This window comes from Saccopteryx leptura, chromosome 12 (assembly GCF_036850995.1).
Source record: "Saccopteryx leptura isolate mSacLep1 chromosome 12, mSacLep1_pri_phased_curated, whole genome shotgun sequence".
Lineage (NCBI taxonomy): Eukaryota > Metazoa > Chordata > Mammalia > Chiroptera > Emballonuridae > Saccopteryx > Saccopteryx leptura.
In genome coordinates, this window is record NC_089514.1 from 43,513,444 (window position 1) to 43,532,434 (window position 18,991).

The 18,991-nt window shown below is 38.4% G+C and overlaps 1 protein-coding gene across 2 annotated transcripts in view; it reads left to right on the top strand.

Moving 5' to 3' along the window:
- Positions 1-18,991, top strand: part of RELN (reelin) — a 649,217-nt gene that overhangs the window by 278,679 nt on the left and 351,547 nt on the right. For both annotated transcript variants that reach the window (XM_066354462.1, XM_066354463.1), the window contains exon 4: positions 677-747. In XM_066354462.1, the coding sequence (XP_066210559.1) occupies positions 677-747 (71 nt within the window). The remainder of the gene's footprint in view (positions 1-676; positions 748-18,991) is intronic.

Genomic DNA, 18,991 nt, shown 5'->3' on the forward strand with positions numbered 1-18,991 from the left:
GGTAGATCATCGGCCTGGCATGTGGAAGTCCTGGGTTCAATTCCCAGCCAGAGCACCCAGGAGAAGCATCCATCTGCTTCTCCACCCTTTTCCCTCTCTTTCTTCTTTATCTCTCTCTTCTCCTCCCGCAGCCAAGGCTCCATTGGAGCAAAGTTGGCCCCGGGCACTGGGGATGGCTGCATTGCCTCTGCCTCAGGCACTAGAATAGCTCCAGTTGCAGCAGAGCAATGGCCCAGGTGGGCAAAGCATTGCCCCCTGGTGGGCTTGCCAGGTGGATCCGGGTGGGGCGCACACCGGAGTCTGTCTCTGCCTCCCCTGCCACCCTACCACTTCTCACTTTGGAAAAATACAAAAAATAAATTTTAACAAACATTCTTTCCATGCTTTTTCTTCTATCCAGGATTTGCTCACATCTGTGGTTTCCAGCATAGCCTGCAGATGTTATAATATCTTTACAAAGTAAAACCAGAAGATAATTTATAACTCAGTTGCAGTGGTTTAAGCCTTGACTCTATTGTTAATTTTTTTTTCATTGTTCAGATGCACTCATTTAAAAAAAAAAATCATGTCTAAACAATAATGTTTAAAAATGGGGTTTTTAAAAGTTTAAAAATTATGTATAGGAGATCACCAAACTTAAAAGATTTGGATTAACCTTTTTCCTATTTATTTCCAGGGCTACAGCAACACACAGGGGCCAGATTATTTTCAAAGATGCTTTAGCCCAGCAGTTGTGTGAACAAGGAGGTAAGAATCATATTTGATTTCTCCATGTTGGTTGTGTCAAAGCTATTTATGGTAGGTCCTACATTCTATGTGCGAAGTAAGCATTAATATTACTTTTTTTTATTATTCAATGAGAGGAGGGGAGGCAGAGACAGACTCTGGATGCTCCCTGACTACTGGCAAGGCCACTAGGGAGTGATGCTCTGCCCGTCTGGGATGTTGCTCTGTTGCTCAGCAACCGAGGTCTTCCCAGCACCTGAGGCAGAGGCCATGGAGCCATTCCCAGCGCCCAGGGCCAGCTCACTCTAATCGAGCCATGGCTGCAGGAGGGGAAGAAAGAGAAAAAGAGAGGGAAGCAAAAGGGAGAGGGTTGGAGAAGCAAATGGTCGCTTCTCCTGTGTGCCCTGATGGAGAATTGAATCTGGGACATCCACATGCTGGTCGACACTCTACCACTGAGCCAACCCACCAGGGCCTCATTAATATTACTTGATCATGATGCTTTGACAGCTGTCAGAGGGGAGAGGGGTGAGGGAACTGAATGAAAGAAGGTGAAAGGATTAGCCAAAACACACACACACACGCACGCACGCGCGCGCGCACACACACACACATTTAAAATACATAAACACAGACAACAGTGTGGTGATAGCTAGAGGAGAGGGGGACAGGGGCAAGGTAGAGGTGGGTAAGGTGGGGGATGGGGATGGAAAGAAACTTTGCTTGGGACATGGGTGCACAGTGCGGTGTGGAGATGGTGTTTTATTGAGTTGTGCACTTGAAACCTGTATGGCTTGGTGGACCAGTGTCAGCCCAATAAATTCAATTAATTGAAAAATGGATTTACCAACCCTTACATAGCCCTAGTAATTATTTAGCAATTATTGATAAAGGTATGTAGACTACTGAAAATACTAAGTGTATACAAGTATACACTTATAATACAAGAAGTCCTGGATTCCATTATCTTCTTTTCACAATTTTTTCCTTATGAATTACATTTAGTTGTACTGAAAATACGGATTTTGGTAGTGTTAAAATTCTGTAAAAAAACACTTAATGCTACAAAAATACATCTGCTTAATTTACCACTTAAATTTTTTATCAACTTTGTTGAAAATGTTACTACTGTTTATTGCTTTTAATCACATTATGTGTTATTTATATGCTTTTTTCCAGCTGTATACACTATTAATTTTACACTTCCGAATGGATAATGTATCAGTTTAGGTTAAGTATACATTAAGTAGTCACATGAAGGGACTTCTGCTTTGTGAGTGCGTCATACAAATCCAAGCTCTTAACCATACCAAACTCTGACAGATGCACATGGATACATGTGTACACGCACACATGCACACACACATACACACTGAAAAGGTGAAAACCAGGACCCATGCCTTCCCTCTAACCCTTGAACTTCCACCCGACTTTGTGTCTTCATGTAGCATTTCCCACTTCACATGAATATTCTTCTGAAAAGTGATGGAGCTCCCCTAGACAGACTGAGGTTCTCAATTCAGGAATGATGCCTTAGTGTTTTTGGTCCCCCAGAACCTGGTGTAGTGCCTGGCACATGACAACCACTCACAAAAATGGCACTAGATTAAATACAAGTTTTTCTGAGCCATACATCTATTTCTTTATTTAAGCATCTTGACAAAGGATACATTTGAAGCCAATTTTTGTAAATGTCATGTCCTTTTCAACCATCAGCATAGGCATGTTATCATTTTTGGCTTACAGAATTATATTATGGGGAAATGTATTAATTTAGAAATTATATTATTGAATTTAATGGAAATTTCTATTATCTCTCTTCTAGAGGGAATCTAATGGACTTACAAGAGAATGAGGAAAAGTTATATTGGTTTTTGAAAGGCCTAAGAAAATATCATTTATTATTTGTAGTTCTATATATATCACCAGTACAGCTTTATCTAAGTAATATGATACTTGATGATTATTACTGGCAAACTAGTTTAAAAACATACCTCTTGAATGAGAAAACCCCATTCTAATTATAGTTTTCAATATATATTGTGTTCTTGTAATAAATATATTTTTATTCTGGAATTTTGAGAATGGAGAAAATGTGATTGCCTTTATAGTGGGTTCAAGAAACCTATCTCAATGTAAATCTTTATTTCAGACTATGAAAATGTTTGTATTATAGGAAATATGGAACAAAATATAGCACTGATTATTAATATCCTGAAAACTGCAGAGTGTCAGAAAAACATGTCTAATTGTATTAATATTTATCACTACCTAAAAGCATATTTTTTTAAGCCTGGGATTTAAAAAAAAATCTTTTGTATCATAAGTGAATTGTTGGGATGGGGTTTATTTAATATGAAAAGAAAAAGCCATGAGAAATCACTGGGAAAACAATTCTCAACCAGTGAGGGGGGGAAAGCCTTGTATAGCAGTGTTACCCCAGAACAAGATTTACATGAAGGTAGATGTGGGTGTTATTAAAAATGCTCTTCAGCCCAGAACCAGAGGAAAAAACTGAGCTCTTCAATAACACCTACTCAATTGGAATTGTACCAATCCATCCGAGGTAGGGTGGGAAGAGTACTACCAAGAGTGATGGCTCCCTGTGTCAGGGATAATAAGGGAAATAATTGGTACAATAAACCATATATTCATTTGGGCCCTATCTACTTTTAATTGCCACATTAGTTATCACCTAAAATAAAATACTATAAATTTACCATGTAATAATTTCTTTACATTAGTTGAGGAATATCTAATATATTTATTAGAGAAAAAATGACAGTGTCTATATACCACACACAGTGCCTTTCAATTACAGTGTACTTAGTAGGTTTGTTGATTTTAATCAAGTTAAGCAATTTAAACAAAACACATTATGCTTTTTTATTATTATTTATGATTTTAATTTGTGCTTACATAAATTCAAGTGTCCCCCTGAATATATCTCCCCCCTTATTTCCCCACGACCCCCCTTCCCCCTTCCCCCAGTGCCTTTCCCCCTTCCCGGCAGGATTTGCTGTCCTGTTCTCTATAACGCTGTGTTATGTATATATAATTTCATTAATCTCTTTCCCTTCTCTGATCCCATCTTCTCTTCCACTTTCCCTCTGAACGCTTTCCCTCTGGTCCCTTTGATTCCTCCTCTGCCTCTGTTGGGTTCCTCAGTTCACATTGTTCATTGCATTCCTCAAATGAGTGAGGTCATATGGTATTTTTCTTTCTCTGCCTGGCTTATTTCACTTAACATGATAGTTTCCAGGACCATCCATGTTGTCGCGAAAGGTAAGATTTCCTTCTTCCTCATGGCCGCGTAGTATACCGTTGTGTTTTTGTACCACTGCTTTTTTTTTCTTTCTGCTTCCTTTCTGACCTGTCAATCTTTCTTTCTTTTTTTTTTTTAAATAATTTTATTTTTTTAATGGGGCGACATCAATAAATCAGGATACATATATTCAAAGATAACATGTCCAGGTTATCTTGTCATTCAATTATGTTGCATACCCATCACCCAAAGTCAGATTGTCCTCTGTCACCTTCTATCTAGTTTTCTTTGTGCCCCTCCCCCTCCCCCTTTCCCTCTCCCATTGACGGACACTTGGGCTGTTTCCAGATCTTCGCTATTGTGAACAATGCTGCCATAAACATGGGGGTGCATTTCTTCTTTTGAATCAGTGATTTGGTATTATAGGATATATTCCTGTAAGTGGCATAGCTGGGTCAAAGGACAGTTCCATTTTTAATTTTTGGAGAAATCTCCATACTGTTTGCCATAGTAGCTGCACCAGTCTGCATTCCCACCAGCAGTGCAGGAGGGTTCCCTTTTCTCTACACACTCTCCAGTACTTACTATGTTGTTTTGTTGATGAGCGCCATTCTGACTGGTGTGAGGTGGTATCTCATTGTGGTTTTATTTGCATTTCTCTAATGATTAATGATGTTGAACATTTTTTCATCTATTGGCCATCTGTATGTCCTCTTTGGAGAAGTGTCTATTCATTTCTTTTGCCCATTTCTTGATTGGATTCTTCATCTTCCTGGTGTTGAGTTTTACAAGTTCTTTATAAATTTTGGTTAATCCCTTATCAGACGTATTGGCGAATATATTCTCTCATTGTGTGGGTTGTCTCTTTATTTTGTTAGTGGTATCTTTTGGTGTGCAAAAGCTTTTTAGTTTCATATAGTCCCATTTGTTCATCCTGTCCGTTATTTTATTTGCCCATGGAGATAAATCAGCAAAAATATTGCTTCGAGAGATGTCAGAGAGTTTACTGCCTATGTTTTCTTCCAAGATGTTTATGGTTACACGACTTAACATTTAAGTTTATTTTGAGTTTATTTTATGCATGGTGTAAGTTGGTGATCCAGTTTCATTTTTTTGCAAGTACCTGTCCAATTTTCCCAACAACATTAGTTAAACAAACAGTCTTTACTCCATGGAATGCTCTTACCTCCTTTCTCAAATATCAGTGTCCATAAAAGTGTGGGTTTATTTCTGGGTTCTCTGTTCTGTTCCATTGATCTATATGTCTGTTCTTATACCAGTGCCAAGCTGTTTTGAGTACAATGGCCAAGTAGTATAACTTGATATCCGGAAGTGTGATACCTCCCACTTTATTCTTCTTTTTCAAGATTGCTGAGGCTATTCATGTTCTTTTTTGGTTCCATAAAATTTTTAGAATATTTGTTCTATATCATTGAAGTATGTCATTGGTATTTTAATAGGAACTGCATTGGATTTATAGATTGCTTTGCATAATATAGACATTTTAATGATGTTTATTCTTCCTATCCATGAACACAGTATATGCTTCCACTTGTTTGTATCTTCCTTGATTTCCTTTATCAATGTTTTATAGTTTTTCGAGTACAAGTCTTTAACCTCTTTGGTTAAATTTACTCTTAGGTACTTTGTGGGTTTTTTGTTGCAGTAGTGAAGGGGATTGTTTTTTTTTTACTACTCTTTCAGACAGTTCATTGTTGGTATATAAAAATGCCACTGATTTCTGAATATTGATTTTTATATCCTGCCACCTTGCTGAATTCATTTATCAGGTCCAGTAGTTTTTTGACTGAGATCTTAGGTTTTCTATGTACAGTATAATATCATCAGCAAGTAATGATAGTTTTACTTTTTCTTTTCCAATTTGAATGTCTTTTATCTCTTCTTCTTGTCTGATTGCTATGGCTAGGACTTCCAGGACTATGTTGAATAAGAGTGGTGAAAGGGGACACTCCTGCCTTGTTCCTGATCTTAAGGAGATTATGTTTAATTTTTGCCCATTGAGTATGATGTTGGCTTTGGTTTTGTCATAGATGGCCTTTATCATGTTGAGGTATGTTTCCTATATTCCCACTTTGCTGATAGTTTTGATCATAAACGGGTGCTGTATTTTATCAAATGCTTTTTCTGCAACTATTGATATTATCATGTGATTTCTTTTTTTTTTTTTTTAATTTTATTTTTTTAATGGGGTGACATCAATAAATCAGGATACATATATTCAAAGATAACAAGTCCAGGTTATCTTGTCGTTCAATTATGTTGCATACCCATCACCCAAAGTCAGATTGTCCTCTGTCACCCTCTATCTTGTTTTCTTTGTGCCCCTCCCCCTCCCCCTTTCCCTCTCCCATTCCCCCCTCCCCCCCGCCCGTAACCACCACACTCTTATCAATGTCTCTTAGTTTCACTTTTATGTCCCACCTACGTATGGAATAATGCAGTTCCTGGTTTTTTCTGATTTACTTATTTCGCTTCGTATCGTGTTATCAAGATCCCACCATTTTGCTGTAAATGTTCCGATGTCATCATTTCTTATGGCTGAGTAGTATTCCATAGTGTATATGTGCCACATCTTCTTTATCCAGTCATCTATTGACGGGATTTTTGGTTGTTTCCATGTCCTGGCCACTGTGAACAATGCTGCAATAAACATGGGGCTGCATGTGTCTTTACGTATCAATGTTTCTGAGTTTTGGGGGTATATACCCAGTAGAGGGATTGCTGGGTCATAAGGTAGTTCCATTTTCAGTTTTTTGAGGACCCACCATACTTTCTTCCATAATGGTTGTACTACTTTACATTCCCACCAACAGTGTATGAGGGTTCCTTTTTCTCCACAGCCTCTCCAACATTTGCTATTACCTGTCTTGCTAATAATGGCTAATCGAACAGGTGTGAGGTGGTATCTCATTGCTGTTTTGATTTGCATTTCCCTAATAGCTAAAGAAGATGAGCATCTTTTCATATATCTGTTGGCCATTTGTATTTCTTCCTGGAAGAAGTGTCTGTTCATATCCTCTTCCCATTTTTTTATTGGATTGTTTGTTTGTTTGTTGTTGAGTTTTATGAGTTCTTTGTATATTTTGGATATTAGGCCCTTATCTGAGCTGTTGTTTGAAAATATCATTTCCCATTTAGTTAGCTTTCTGTTTATTTTGTTATCAGTTTCTCTTGCTGAGCAAAAACTTCTTAGTCTGATGTAGTCCCATTCATTAATTTTTGCCTTCACTTCTCTTGCCATTGGAGTCAAATTCATAAAATGCTCTTTAAAACCCAGGTCCATGAGTTGAGTACCTATGTCTTCTTCTATGTACTTAATTGTTTCAGGTCTTATGTTTAGATCTTTGATCCATTTTGAGTTAATTTTTGTACAGGGGGAGAGACTGTAGTCCAGTTTCATTCTTTTGCATGTGGCTTTCCAGTTTTCCCAACACCATTTATTGAAGAGGCTTTCTTTTCTCCATTGTGTGTTGTTCGCCCCTTTATCAAAAATTATTTGACCATATATATGTGGTTTTATTTCTGGGTTTCTATTCTGTTCCATTGGTCTGAGTGTCTATTTTTCTGCCAATACCATGCTGTTTTGATTGTCGTGGCCCTATAATAGAGTTTGAAGTCAGGTATTGTAATGCCCCCAGCTTCATTTTTTTTCTTTAGGATTGCTTTGGCTATTTGGGGTTTTTTATAGTTCCATATAAATCTGATGATTTTTTGCTCTATTTCTTTAAAAAACGTCATTGGAAGTTTGATGGGAATTGCATTAAATTTGTATATTGCTTTGGGTAATATAGCCATCTTGATTATATTTATTCTTCCTAGCCAAGAACAAGGTATATATTCTTCCATCTCATTATATCTTTTTCGATTTCCCTTAACAATGGTTTATAGTTTTCATTATATAAGTCCTTTACATTCTTTGTTATGTTTATTCCTAAGTATTTTATTATTTTTGTTGCAATCGTGAAGGGGATTATTCTTTTGAGTTCATTCTCAATTGTTTCATTGTTGGCATATAGAAAGGCTATTGACTTCTGTATGTTAACTTTGTATCCTGCGACCTTACTGTATTGACTTATTGTTTCTAGTAGTCTTTTTGTGGATTCTTTGGGGTTTTCGATGTATAGGATCATATCATCTGCAAAAAGTGATACCTTTACTTCTTCTTTTCCGATATGGATGCCTTTTATTTCTTTGTCTTGTCTGATTGCTCTGGCTAGAACCTCTAGTACCACATTAAATAAGAGTGGAGAGAGTGGACAACCCTGTCTTGTTCCTGGTTTAAGGGGGAAAGCCTTCAGTTTAGTGCCATTTAATATGATGTTAGCTGATGGTTTATCATATATGGCCTTTATCATGTTGAGATATTTTCCTTCTACACCCATTTTGATGAGAGTCTTAAACATAAAATTGTGTTGTATTTTATCGAAAGCCTTTTCTGCATCTATTGATAAGATCATGTGGTTTTTGTTCTTTGTTTTGTTGATATGGTGTATTACGTTAACCGTTTTACGTATGTTGAACCATCCTTGAGATTCTGGGATGAATCCCACTTGATCATGATGTATTATTTTTTTAATAAATTGTTGTATTCGATTTGCTAGTATTTTGTTTAGTATTTTAGCATCTGTATTCATTAGAGATATTGGTCTGTAGTTTTCTTTTTTTGTGCCATCCTTGCCTGGTTTTGGTATGAGGGTTATGTTGGCCTCATAAAATGTGTTTGGTAGTATTGCTTCTTCTTCAATTTTTTGGAAGACTTTGAGTAGAATAGGAACCAAGTCTTCTTTGAATGTTTGATAAAATTCGCTGGTATAGCCATCAGGGCCTGGACTTTTATTTTTGGGGAGGTTTTTAATGGTTTTTTCTATTTCTTCTCTACTGATAGGTCTGTTTAGGCTTTCTGCTTCTTCTTGACTCAGTCTAGGAAGGTTGTATTGTTCTAGGAATTTATCCATTTCTTCTAGGTTGTTGAATTTAGTGGCATAAAGTTTTTCATAGTATTCTACAATAATTCTTTGTATATCTACGGTGTCCGTGGTGATTTCTCCTCTTTCATTTTGGATTTTGTTTATATGAGTTCTTTCTCTTTTTTCCTTGGTAAGTATTGCCAAGGGTTTGTCAATTTTGTTGATCTTTTCAAAGAACCAGCTCCTTGTTCTATTAATTTTTTCTATACTTTTTCTGTTCTCTAATTCATTTATTTCTCCTCTGATTTTTATTATCTCCTTTCTTCGGCTCGTTTTGGGTTGTCTTTGTTCTTCTTTTCTAGTTCCTTACGGTGGGAAGTTAAGTGGTTCACTTGGGCTCTCTCTTGTTTGTTCATATATGCCTGAAGTGATATGAACTTCCCTCTTATCACTGCTTTTGCTGCATCCCATAGATTCTGATATGTCGTATTGTCATTTTCATTAGTCTGTATATATCTTTTGATCTCTGCACTTATTTCTTCTTTGACCCATTCATTTTTTAAAAGTATGTTGTTTAGTTTCCACATTTTTGTGGGATTTTTTTATTTTTTTTTTGCAGTTGAATTCTAGTTTCAAGGCTTTATGATCAGAAAATATGCTTGGTACAACTTCAATTTTTCTGAATTTGCTGATGTTGTTTTTGTGGCCCAACATATGGTCAATTCTTGAGAATGATCCATGTACACTGGAGAAAAATGTATACTCAGTCACTTTGGGATGAAATGTCCTGTAGATGTCTATCATATCCAGGTGCTCTAGTGTTTTGTTTAAGGCCACTATGTCTTTGTTGATTCTCTGTTTGGATGACTGATCTAGAGCCGTCAGCGGTGTATTGAGGTCTCCAAGTATGATTGTATTTTTGTCAGTTTTTGTTTTAAGATCAATAAGTAGCTGTCTTATATATTTTGGTGCTCCTTGGTTTGGTGCATATATATTAAGAATTGTTATGTCTTCTTGATTCAGTGTCCCCTTAGCCATTATGAAATGGCCATTTTTGTCTCTGAGTACTTTTCCTGTCTTGTAGTCAGCATTATCCGATATGAGTTTTGCTACACCTCCTTTTTTTTGGATGTTATTTGCTTGAAGTATTGTTTTCCAGCCTTTCACTTTGAATTTGTTTTTATCCTTGTTACTTAGATGAGTTTCCTGTAGGCAGCATACTGTTGGATTTTCTTTTTTAATCCATTCTGCTACTCTGTGCCTTTTTATTGGTGAGTTTAATCCGTTTACATTTAGTGTAATTATTGATACTTGTGAGTTCCCTATTGTCATTTTATATCTTGCTTTCTGTTAGTTTTGTGTCTTGTTTGATCCTTCTCTTTCGTTTTTCTATCTTTTGTTTTTATTTGGTTGTATTCCATACATCTTTCCTCTGTTGCTATCTTTTTTATCTCATGTGCTTCTGTGGTGGTTTTTTCAATGGTGGTTACCTTTGAGTAATGAAAAGGGTCCCTACCCTGTTCATTGTAGCAAACTATTTTGTCAGTACTTTTGCACTCTATCGTCCTTTGCTACTGTTAATCTCCATCTTCTCCCCCTCTTTCTTTTTGTTGTTGTCACAGTTTAAATTTGGTTTTATTGTGTTCTTCTTGGAGCTTTTACTTGTGGCTCTGTTTTTTTTTGTTCTTTGTATCTGATTGGAGAACCCCCTTTAGTAATTCCTGGAGTGGGGATTTTCTGATGATAAATTCCCTCATCTTTTCTGTATCTGTGAATGTTTTTATTTCTCCTTCATATTTGAAGGATAGCTTTGATGGGTATAGTATTCGTGGCTGAAAGTTCCTCTCTTTCAGGACTTTAAATATTGGGGTCCACTCTCTTCTAGCTTGTAGAGTTTCTGTTGAGAAATCTGATGATAATCTAATGGGCCTTCTTTTATATGTTGTATTCTTCTTTTCCCTGGCTGCCTTGAGAATTTTTTCTTTGCTGTTGGTTTGTGTCAATTTCATTATGATATGCCTTGGAGTAGGTTTGTTGGGGTTAAGAAAACTCAGAGTTCTGTTTGCTTCTTGAACTTGAGACTTTAGTTCTTTCCACAGGCTTGGGAAGTTCTCATCTATTATTTGTTTGAGTACTTTCTGCATTCCATTTTCTCTCTCTTCTCCCTCTGATATACCTATTATTCTTATGTTATTCTTTTTGATGGAGTCAGATAATTTTTGTAGGGCTATCTCATTTTTTTTAATTTTTGAGTCTCTTTCTTCTTTTCTCTGTTGTGCCTCAAGTTGCTTGTCTTCTATTTCACTAATCCTCTCTTCTATCTGACCTGTTCTATTAGCTAAGCTTGTTACTTCGTTTTTCAGCTCATGAATTGAGTTTTTCATCTCTGTTTGATTTGTTTTTATAGTTTCAATTTCCTTGGACATATATTCTTTGTGTTCATTGAGTTGTTTTCTGAGCTCCCTAAATTGCCTTTCTGTGTTTTCTTGTATATCTCGGAGCATTTTTAGGATTTTTATCTTGAATTCTTTGTCATTTAGCTCCAAGGTTTCCAATATATTAAATTTTTTCTCCATAGATTTTTCCTCATCTAGCTGTGTTACCTCTCTTTCTTTTGTATCCATGATATTCGATTTTCTCTTCCTTAATGGCATCTGAGGGTGGTATTGTTGACAGTATTAATGAGATTTAATAAAGAATAAAAAGTTATAAAAAATAAAAAAATAAAATATCAAAAAGAGTTGTTTTTTTAAAAAAAAAAATTAATAATGAAATAAAGAAAAATAAAATAAAAATTTTTAAAAAAGGAAATTATTCCCCCCCTCCTTTTTTCTTCTCCTCTCCTCTCCCCTCTTTCTTGAGAAAATCTTGTGGTGAACTGTGAATTATAACAAACAATGCCTGTGATGGAGGGCCTGAATTGAGGAAAAGTAATAAAGGGGCAAAAAAAAGAAAAAGAAAAAAAAGGGGTATGGACCCACAAAAAGCAAATAAGGAAAAAATTTGGGTCAAGAATAAAATGATTTGCTTTTAGGTGTTGGTTGTCTGAGTTATGATGAGAGGAATAAGAGGAAAACAGAAAAATGGGGGGACAAATTAAAAAATTACTGTTGTATTTAGTGGAAGAAGAACTAGATAAAATGGAGAGCCAGGGATGGGAGCACTGCTAGTGAGTTAAAAAGGTGAAGTAAAAACCCCCCAAAATGCCACAAGCATAAGTTTGAGTCCCAGATAAGATAATTTGTTTGTTATTGAGGTTTGAATGAGAGGAGATGTAAAGGAGAAAGGAAGAAACTAATATAGAGGGAGAAAAGAAAGAGAGAGAGAGAGAAAAAAAAGAGGGAACCACTAAAAGAAGAAAAAAGAAAGGAAAGAGGGGGAGAGAGAGAGAGAGAGTTAAGGGTTTTGGAGTACAACCCTCATAGAGAGAAAGGAAGAGGAGAGAAAAGATAATGGGAGATGTAACACTTTTGGGTAGTGTAGTTCAAGGAGAGGAGAGAGTAAGACCGGCAGAGAGTTAATCGGCCAAATTGGAGGAGGAAAAAAAGTATCAAGAATGAAGATAAGAGAAACAGACGAACAAATATAATAAAATGGGATAGGTTATAAAGTCTGCAGATTATTCTTGATTTTGAGAGGTTATCTTCTTGCTTTTTCTTTTCTCTCCCTCTTCCTGATCGGTGACTCTGTACCCCGGGTTCTGCCCCTTTGGCACGCTCAGGTAGAGGTTTGAAGTTGATAAGTCTCTATGGCAATGTCATGTATTGTGCTTTAGTCTCGTTGGCAGTCGAGGCTCATTAGCATTTATGGGCTCCGACAGTGAGAGAGTCCGTGTTCCTGGAGCCTTTCTCCTAGTCTTTCCTTCCTCAATTAGTAGCCTGATAATCCAGCTATGGGGTTGCTGCTGCCTCTGCCTGGATAGTAAGAGGCTCAAAGAGCTGGCAACTCCCCACTCTATTTCCACTCAGCACAGGGCTCTGGGTAAGGCTCAGTCAGTCAGAGCTGCTAGCATAGTCAGCCGGGCTTTCCACCCACTCAAAGACCTCTGGCTCTGCTACTCTGTCCGGTAACACAGGCGGGCGCCCACTTCCGGGGCGCTTGGAGGAAACTCTCACTATCTGCATGCGCAGACCAGGATATTCGGCCAGCAGTCTCACGCTCTGAGTGAAACCCCCAACCGCATGGAAAAGTTGCAGCGTTGGAATTGGCTCTCGCTCTGTCCCCGTGCGCGGCTTTTGCAAGGCGCTGGGGCGGCCCGAGATTCCGCTTTGGCCCACACAAAGGCCCCTGACTCTGCCCCTCTGTGCGATAACACGGGCACGCACTACCGAGGCACTCGGAGGAATCTCTCGCTCACTACCTGCGTGCGCAGACCAGGATCTGAAGCCGGCCGCGTTTCCCTCTGAGTGAAACCCCCACCAGCACAGAAAATTACCACCGTTGGAATTAGTTCTCGCTCCCTCCCATGCACGGCTTTCCCAGGGTGCTGGGGCTGCCCAGAGATTCTGCTTTCGGCCCACAGAAAGGCCTCTGACTCTGCCTCTCTGTGGGATAACACGGGCACCCACTCCGGGGCTTAGGAAGAAATCTCTCACCCAGTAGCTGCGCGCACCAACCAGGAGATCGGGTAAAATGGCTGCCCCGCTTGTCTTTCTTTGTTTGGGTTTGGCGCGAGTGTTAGCTTGTATTGCCCGGGTTGCCACAGGATCAGTTTTTCCTCGGCTTGGATCTCCGTGCCACAGCCTGGTTCGGCCGTTTGTGCTGCGGCCTGGATCTATTCACCCCCTTTACCCGCCTCAGTTTCTATATTCACAGTTACCAGAGAAAGCCGCCCTGTTTAGGTTAGTGAGGAAGGCGGAGCATTTCTTACTCCCTAATTCCTTCGGGGTTTGGTTATATATTTAGCCAATTTTTCACTAGACCATACCTTCGGGTGTATTGCGAAGCATCTGGAGGCTCCAAGTATAGATTTTTCTGTTTCTGGTTGAAGATCTTGTTGAGTTTTGGGGGAGATTTATTGGTATCGCTTCCTACTCCGCCATTACTCTGACGTCCTCCATCATGTGATTTCTATACTTCCTTTTGTTTATGTGTTGAATCACATTGATTGATTTGTGGATATTGTACCAGCTTTGTCTCCCTAGAAAAAAACCCACCTGATCATGATGTATGATTTTTTCATGTATTGTTGGATCTGGTTTGCTAATATTTTGTTGAGAATTTTAGCATCTAAATTCATCACGGATATTGGTCTATAGTTTTCTTTCTTTGTAGTGTCTTTGCCTGGTTTTGGAATCAGTATTATGCTCGCCTCATTAAAGGAGTTTGGAAGTCTTTCCTCTTCTTGAATTTTTTGAAATAGCTTGAGAAAAAAGGGAGTTAGTTTTTTTTAATATTTGGTAAAATTCGCCTGTGAAGACATATGGCCCAGGACTTTTGTTTGTTGGGATTTTTTGATAACTGTTTCAAACTCATTTGATGAAATGGTCTGTTTAAGTTTTCTGATTCTTCTGTATTGATTTTTGAAAGATTATATGTTTTGAGGAATTTATTCATTTTGCCTAGGTTGTCTAATTTTATGGCATACAGTTCTTCATAGTATTTTCTTACAACTCTTTGTATTTCTGTTGTAGCAGTTGTTACTTCTTTCTCGTTTCTAATTTTATTTATTTAAGTCTTCTCTCTTTTTTTCTTGGTGAGTCTGGTTAAAGGTTCATCAATTTTGTTTACCTTTTCAGAGGACCAGCTCTTGGTTTCATTGATCCTCTGTATTGTTTTTTTAGTCTCTATGTCATTTATTTCTGCTCTGATCTTTATTATTTCCTTCCTTCTACTTCTTCTGGGTTTTACTTGATGTTCTTTTTCTAGTTCTTTTAGATGCAGGGTTGTTTATTTGGGCTTTTTCTAGCTTCTAAAGGTATGCTAGTACTGTTATGAACTTCCCTCTCAGGACTGTTTTTGCTGTGTCCTATAAATTATGAGTTGTATGTTCATTTTCATTTGTTTCAAGAAAATTTTTGATTTCTTCCTTGATCTCATTGTTAACCCATTTGTTATTTAATAACATGCTATTTAGTTTGCAAGTGTGTGAGTGTTTTTCAGTTTTTTTATTGTAGTTGACTTTTAGTTTCAAGCCATTGTTATCCGAGAAGATGCTTCATATGATTTCAATCTTCTTAAATTTGTTGAGGCTTTTTTGTGCCCTAGCATGTGTTATCCTAGAGAATGTACCATGAGCACTTGAAAAGAATGTATATTCTGTTGCTTTAGGATTAAAGGTTCTGAAAATATCTATTAAATTTGGTTGATCGAGTGTGTCCTTTAAGTCTGCTGTTTCTTTTTATATTTTTTTCTTGAGGATCTATTCAGTGATGTTAGTGGGGTATTAAAATCTCCTACTATTATAGTATTGCTATTGATCTTCCCTTTAAGTCCATCAAAATCTGCTTTATATATTTAGGTGCTTTTATATTAGGTGCATAGGTAATTATAATGGTTATATCTTCATTTTGGATTGCTCCCTTTATCATTATGTGATGACCTTCTTTACCTCTTACTATAGTCTTTGTTTTAAAGTCTATTTTTCAGATATAAGTATTGCTACCCTATCTATTTTTTTATTTCCATTTGCATGAAATATTTTTTTCCATCCCTTTACTTTTAGTCTATGTGTATCTTTTGTTCTGAGGTGGGTCTCTTGTAGACAGCATATGTATGGATCCTGTTTTCTTATCCCTGCAGCTACCCAATGTCTTTTGATTGGAGCATTTAATCCATTTACATTTAAGGTTATTATTGATATGTAGTTTTTTATTGACATTTTATTATTTAAATCTACATTTCTTTTTTACTAGATTCCCCCCCCCCTTGTTCTGTTTACATCAGGCCTCTTAACATTTCTTGTAGCATTGGTTTGGTTGTAATGAATTGCTTGAGTTTTTTGAGTGTTTTTTGTTTTTTTGTTTATCTGGGAAACTTTTTATTTCTCCTTCAATTTTAAATGATAGCCTTACTGGATAGAGAAGTCTTGGTTGTAAACTCTTGTTTTGCAGTACTTTGAATATTTCTTGCCATTTCCTTCTGGCCTCTAAGGTGTCTTTTGAAAGGTCAGATGTCATCCTTATGGGGGCTCCTTTGTAGGTAATAGACTGCTTTTCTCTTACAGCTTTTAGTGTTCTTTCTTTATCTTTTAACTTTTGTACTTTAATTATGATGTGTCTTGGTGTTGGCCTTTTTGGGTTCATCCTTAATGGGACTCTCTGTGTTCTTGAACTTGTGACTTTTTCCTTCATCAATTTAGGGAAGTGTTCAGCTATGATTTCTTCAATCAGATTCTCTATCGCTTGTTCTTTCTCTTCTCCTTCAGGAACCCTATGATGTGAATGTTATTTTTCTTCATGTTGTCACAGAGCTCTCTTAGAGTTTCCTCAGACTTTTTGAGCCTCTCTTCATTTTCTGCTCTGTTTCCATGCTTTTGTTTATATTGTTCTATAAATCGCTGATTTGATCCTCAGCTTCATTCATCCTGCTTTTAATTTCTTGCAGGGTGGTCTTCATTTCTGATATTGTATTTGTCATTTCTGACTGTTTTTTTCATTATTTCAATGTCTTTTTTTATACTTGCTATCTCTTTATTTAGGTGCTCATTATGTCTATTCATTGTACTCTAAGATCTTGGAGCATCCTAACAATCATTATTTTAAACTCTGCATCTGATAATTTGGTTATTTTCATCTTATTCAAATCTTTTATTGGGGATTTCTCTTGTTGATTAATTTCTGTCACATTTCTCTGCCTTCCCATTTTGTCTGTTGAAAGAAGGGTGTGGCCACAGGAGTCCGATTGGTGTGTCCTCTGTGTCCCCTAGGTGTGGTTTGTAGCAGGCTTTCCATACCCTCTGCTGCTGCCTCAGGCTTTCAGGCATGGGCATTGCCAGTGCTGGCCTGCTTTGGTGGTCGCTACAGTTTCTGCCTCACCTCTGTGGGCGGGACTGTGTTCCCATGCTTAGGCTGCAAACCTTGGTCAGCGGGGCCTCTGCACCTTCCCCGAGGGTGAGACTGTGCTTGTCTGCCTGAACTACAAGCTCTGGCCGGTCCCCAGCCTTCACCCTGCCCCTGTGGGTAGGATTAAGTTCATGAAAATACATTATGCTTTGTGGAGCTGAAGGACAGCTATTATAAGATTGTATTGTTGGCTAAGCATATTGAAAAAGGGAAAGGGCCTGGTCTGTGGTGGTGCAGTGGATAGAACAGTTGACCTGAAAACTGTTCAAAACCCTGAGCTTCAAAACCCTGAGCTTGTCTGGTCAAGGCACATAGGGAAAACAACTACACGAATTGATGCTTCCTGTTTCCCCTGCCTTTCTCTTTTTGTCTCTCCTCTCTCTAAAGTCAATAAATATATAAAAGGGGGAAGGCAGTGGAGAAAGGTTCAGAAAATACACCTGTTGGATAGCCTGGAATCTTGATCCTTAAATATCACTAAAGGATTTTCTCTGTAAACATGTATCAGTACCTGAAAGACCCTGTCGTAACTCACAGTGCTAAATACGGATATAGAACCAGAATGACGCATTACTGTTCATGAGGGCTGGGTTGTGAATGGCAGGCCAAGGGTCACAGAAGTAGCGAAGTTTGCCTCTGGCCTTTATGAAAGGCATCCTAGAAAGCAAGTCCTGAGGGTCAGCAGTCGTGTGAGATAAAGGAAGGAAGATTCCATCTCTCTCGTTCCCCTTCTCACTGACTTGCCTTAGATCAGTCCCCGTGCTCATGTTGCCTCCCGTGGGAATTGCTTATTCACATTCTGCCCCATTTCCTTGCCTCTGTGTTCTACATGCCCAGTACCACTCCATTTAATGAGCTTTCTAAAATGGAACAAAGCTTCTGTCATTCCCTACTTAAACCCTTCAGTGTCTCGGAGGCAATATTCTTCCTCAGAGTAATATCCCACTGCTTATCACCGCGTACAAGGAAAAACCATGACAGTCTGGCCTAATCTCCCCCCCCCCCCCCTCACTCACTTCTGTCAGCCTCTCATTCCTCCTTGAGCTTCCTGGAATGCATCTCTCTTGATCACCTGTGTTCTTTGCATCCCATACCCTCCCAGTTCTCGTACGTGCGACCCCTCAGGTCGTCTTCATCAGGCTAAATCAGACTTTCACACCCTGCTTAGTTAGGTGTTTCCTCCTTCTGAGGAAAACACCCTGATCCCCATCAGGCTGCTCAGATGGGTCAAGTACCAGGCCAGCTGCTGGATGTCAGGGGGTGCTTTTTTTTTTCTTGAGGCCGGGAGAGAATGTTAATGGGCAATCATTTACTTTTGGATTGGGCTTTATGAGGACTTTGGAATCATAGGGAAAGTCGGTTGGCTGCAGGCTCTGTATGAACTTAGTCTTAAGGCTAGCACCACATATAGGCTCAGTCAGTGACAAAGGGGAGGGTTCTTTCTGGAGCAAATTTTTAATCAAGGTCAGACAGTATGAAATAAAAAGCCCAAGTAGATCAGTGTGATGATATTGTGTCTAATTTCATTCTTGAAACTTGCCAGTGCTTTCTGATTTTTACAGTGAACTTCTGTTGTTTGGGTTATAAAAGATTAACATGAAGCCCTGGCCAGCTAGCTCAGCGGTAGAGCTTCATCCCGGCATGTGGAAGTCCCAGATTTGATTCCCGGCCAGGGCACACAGGAGAACTGCCCATCTGCTTCTCCACCCTTCCCCCTCTCCTTTCTCTCTAGCTCTCTCTTCCCCTCCTGCAGCCAAGACTCCAATGGAGCAAATTTGGCCCAGATGCTGAGGATGGCTCCATGGCCTCTCCCTGAGGTGCTGGAATAGCTCCGGTTGCAGCAGAGCAATGCCCCAGATGGGTTGAGCATTGCCCCCTGGTGGGCATGCCGGGTGGATCCTGGTCAGGCGCATGCAGAAGTCTATTTCTCTGCCTCCCTGCTTCTCACTTCAGAAAAATATATAAAAAGAAATAAAAGATTAACATGAGTTTCCCCTAAAATACCATAGGGTTGTACTTAAGAAAAAGGGACAAGTCTGCTGAGGCAGATGGAATAAATCACTTCTAAG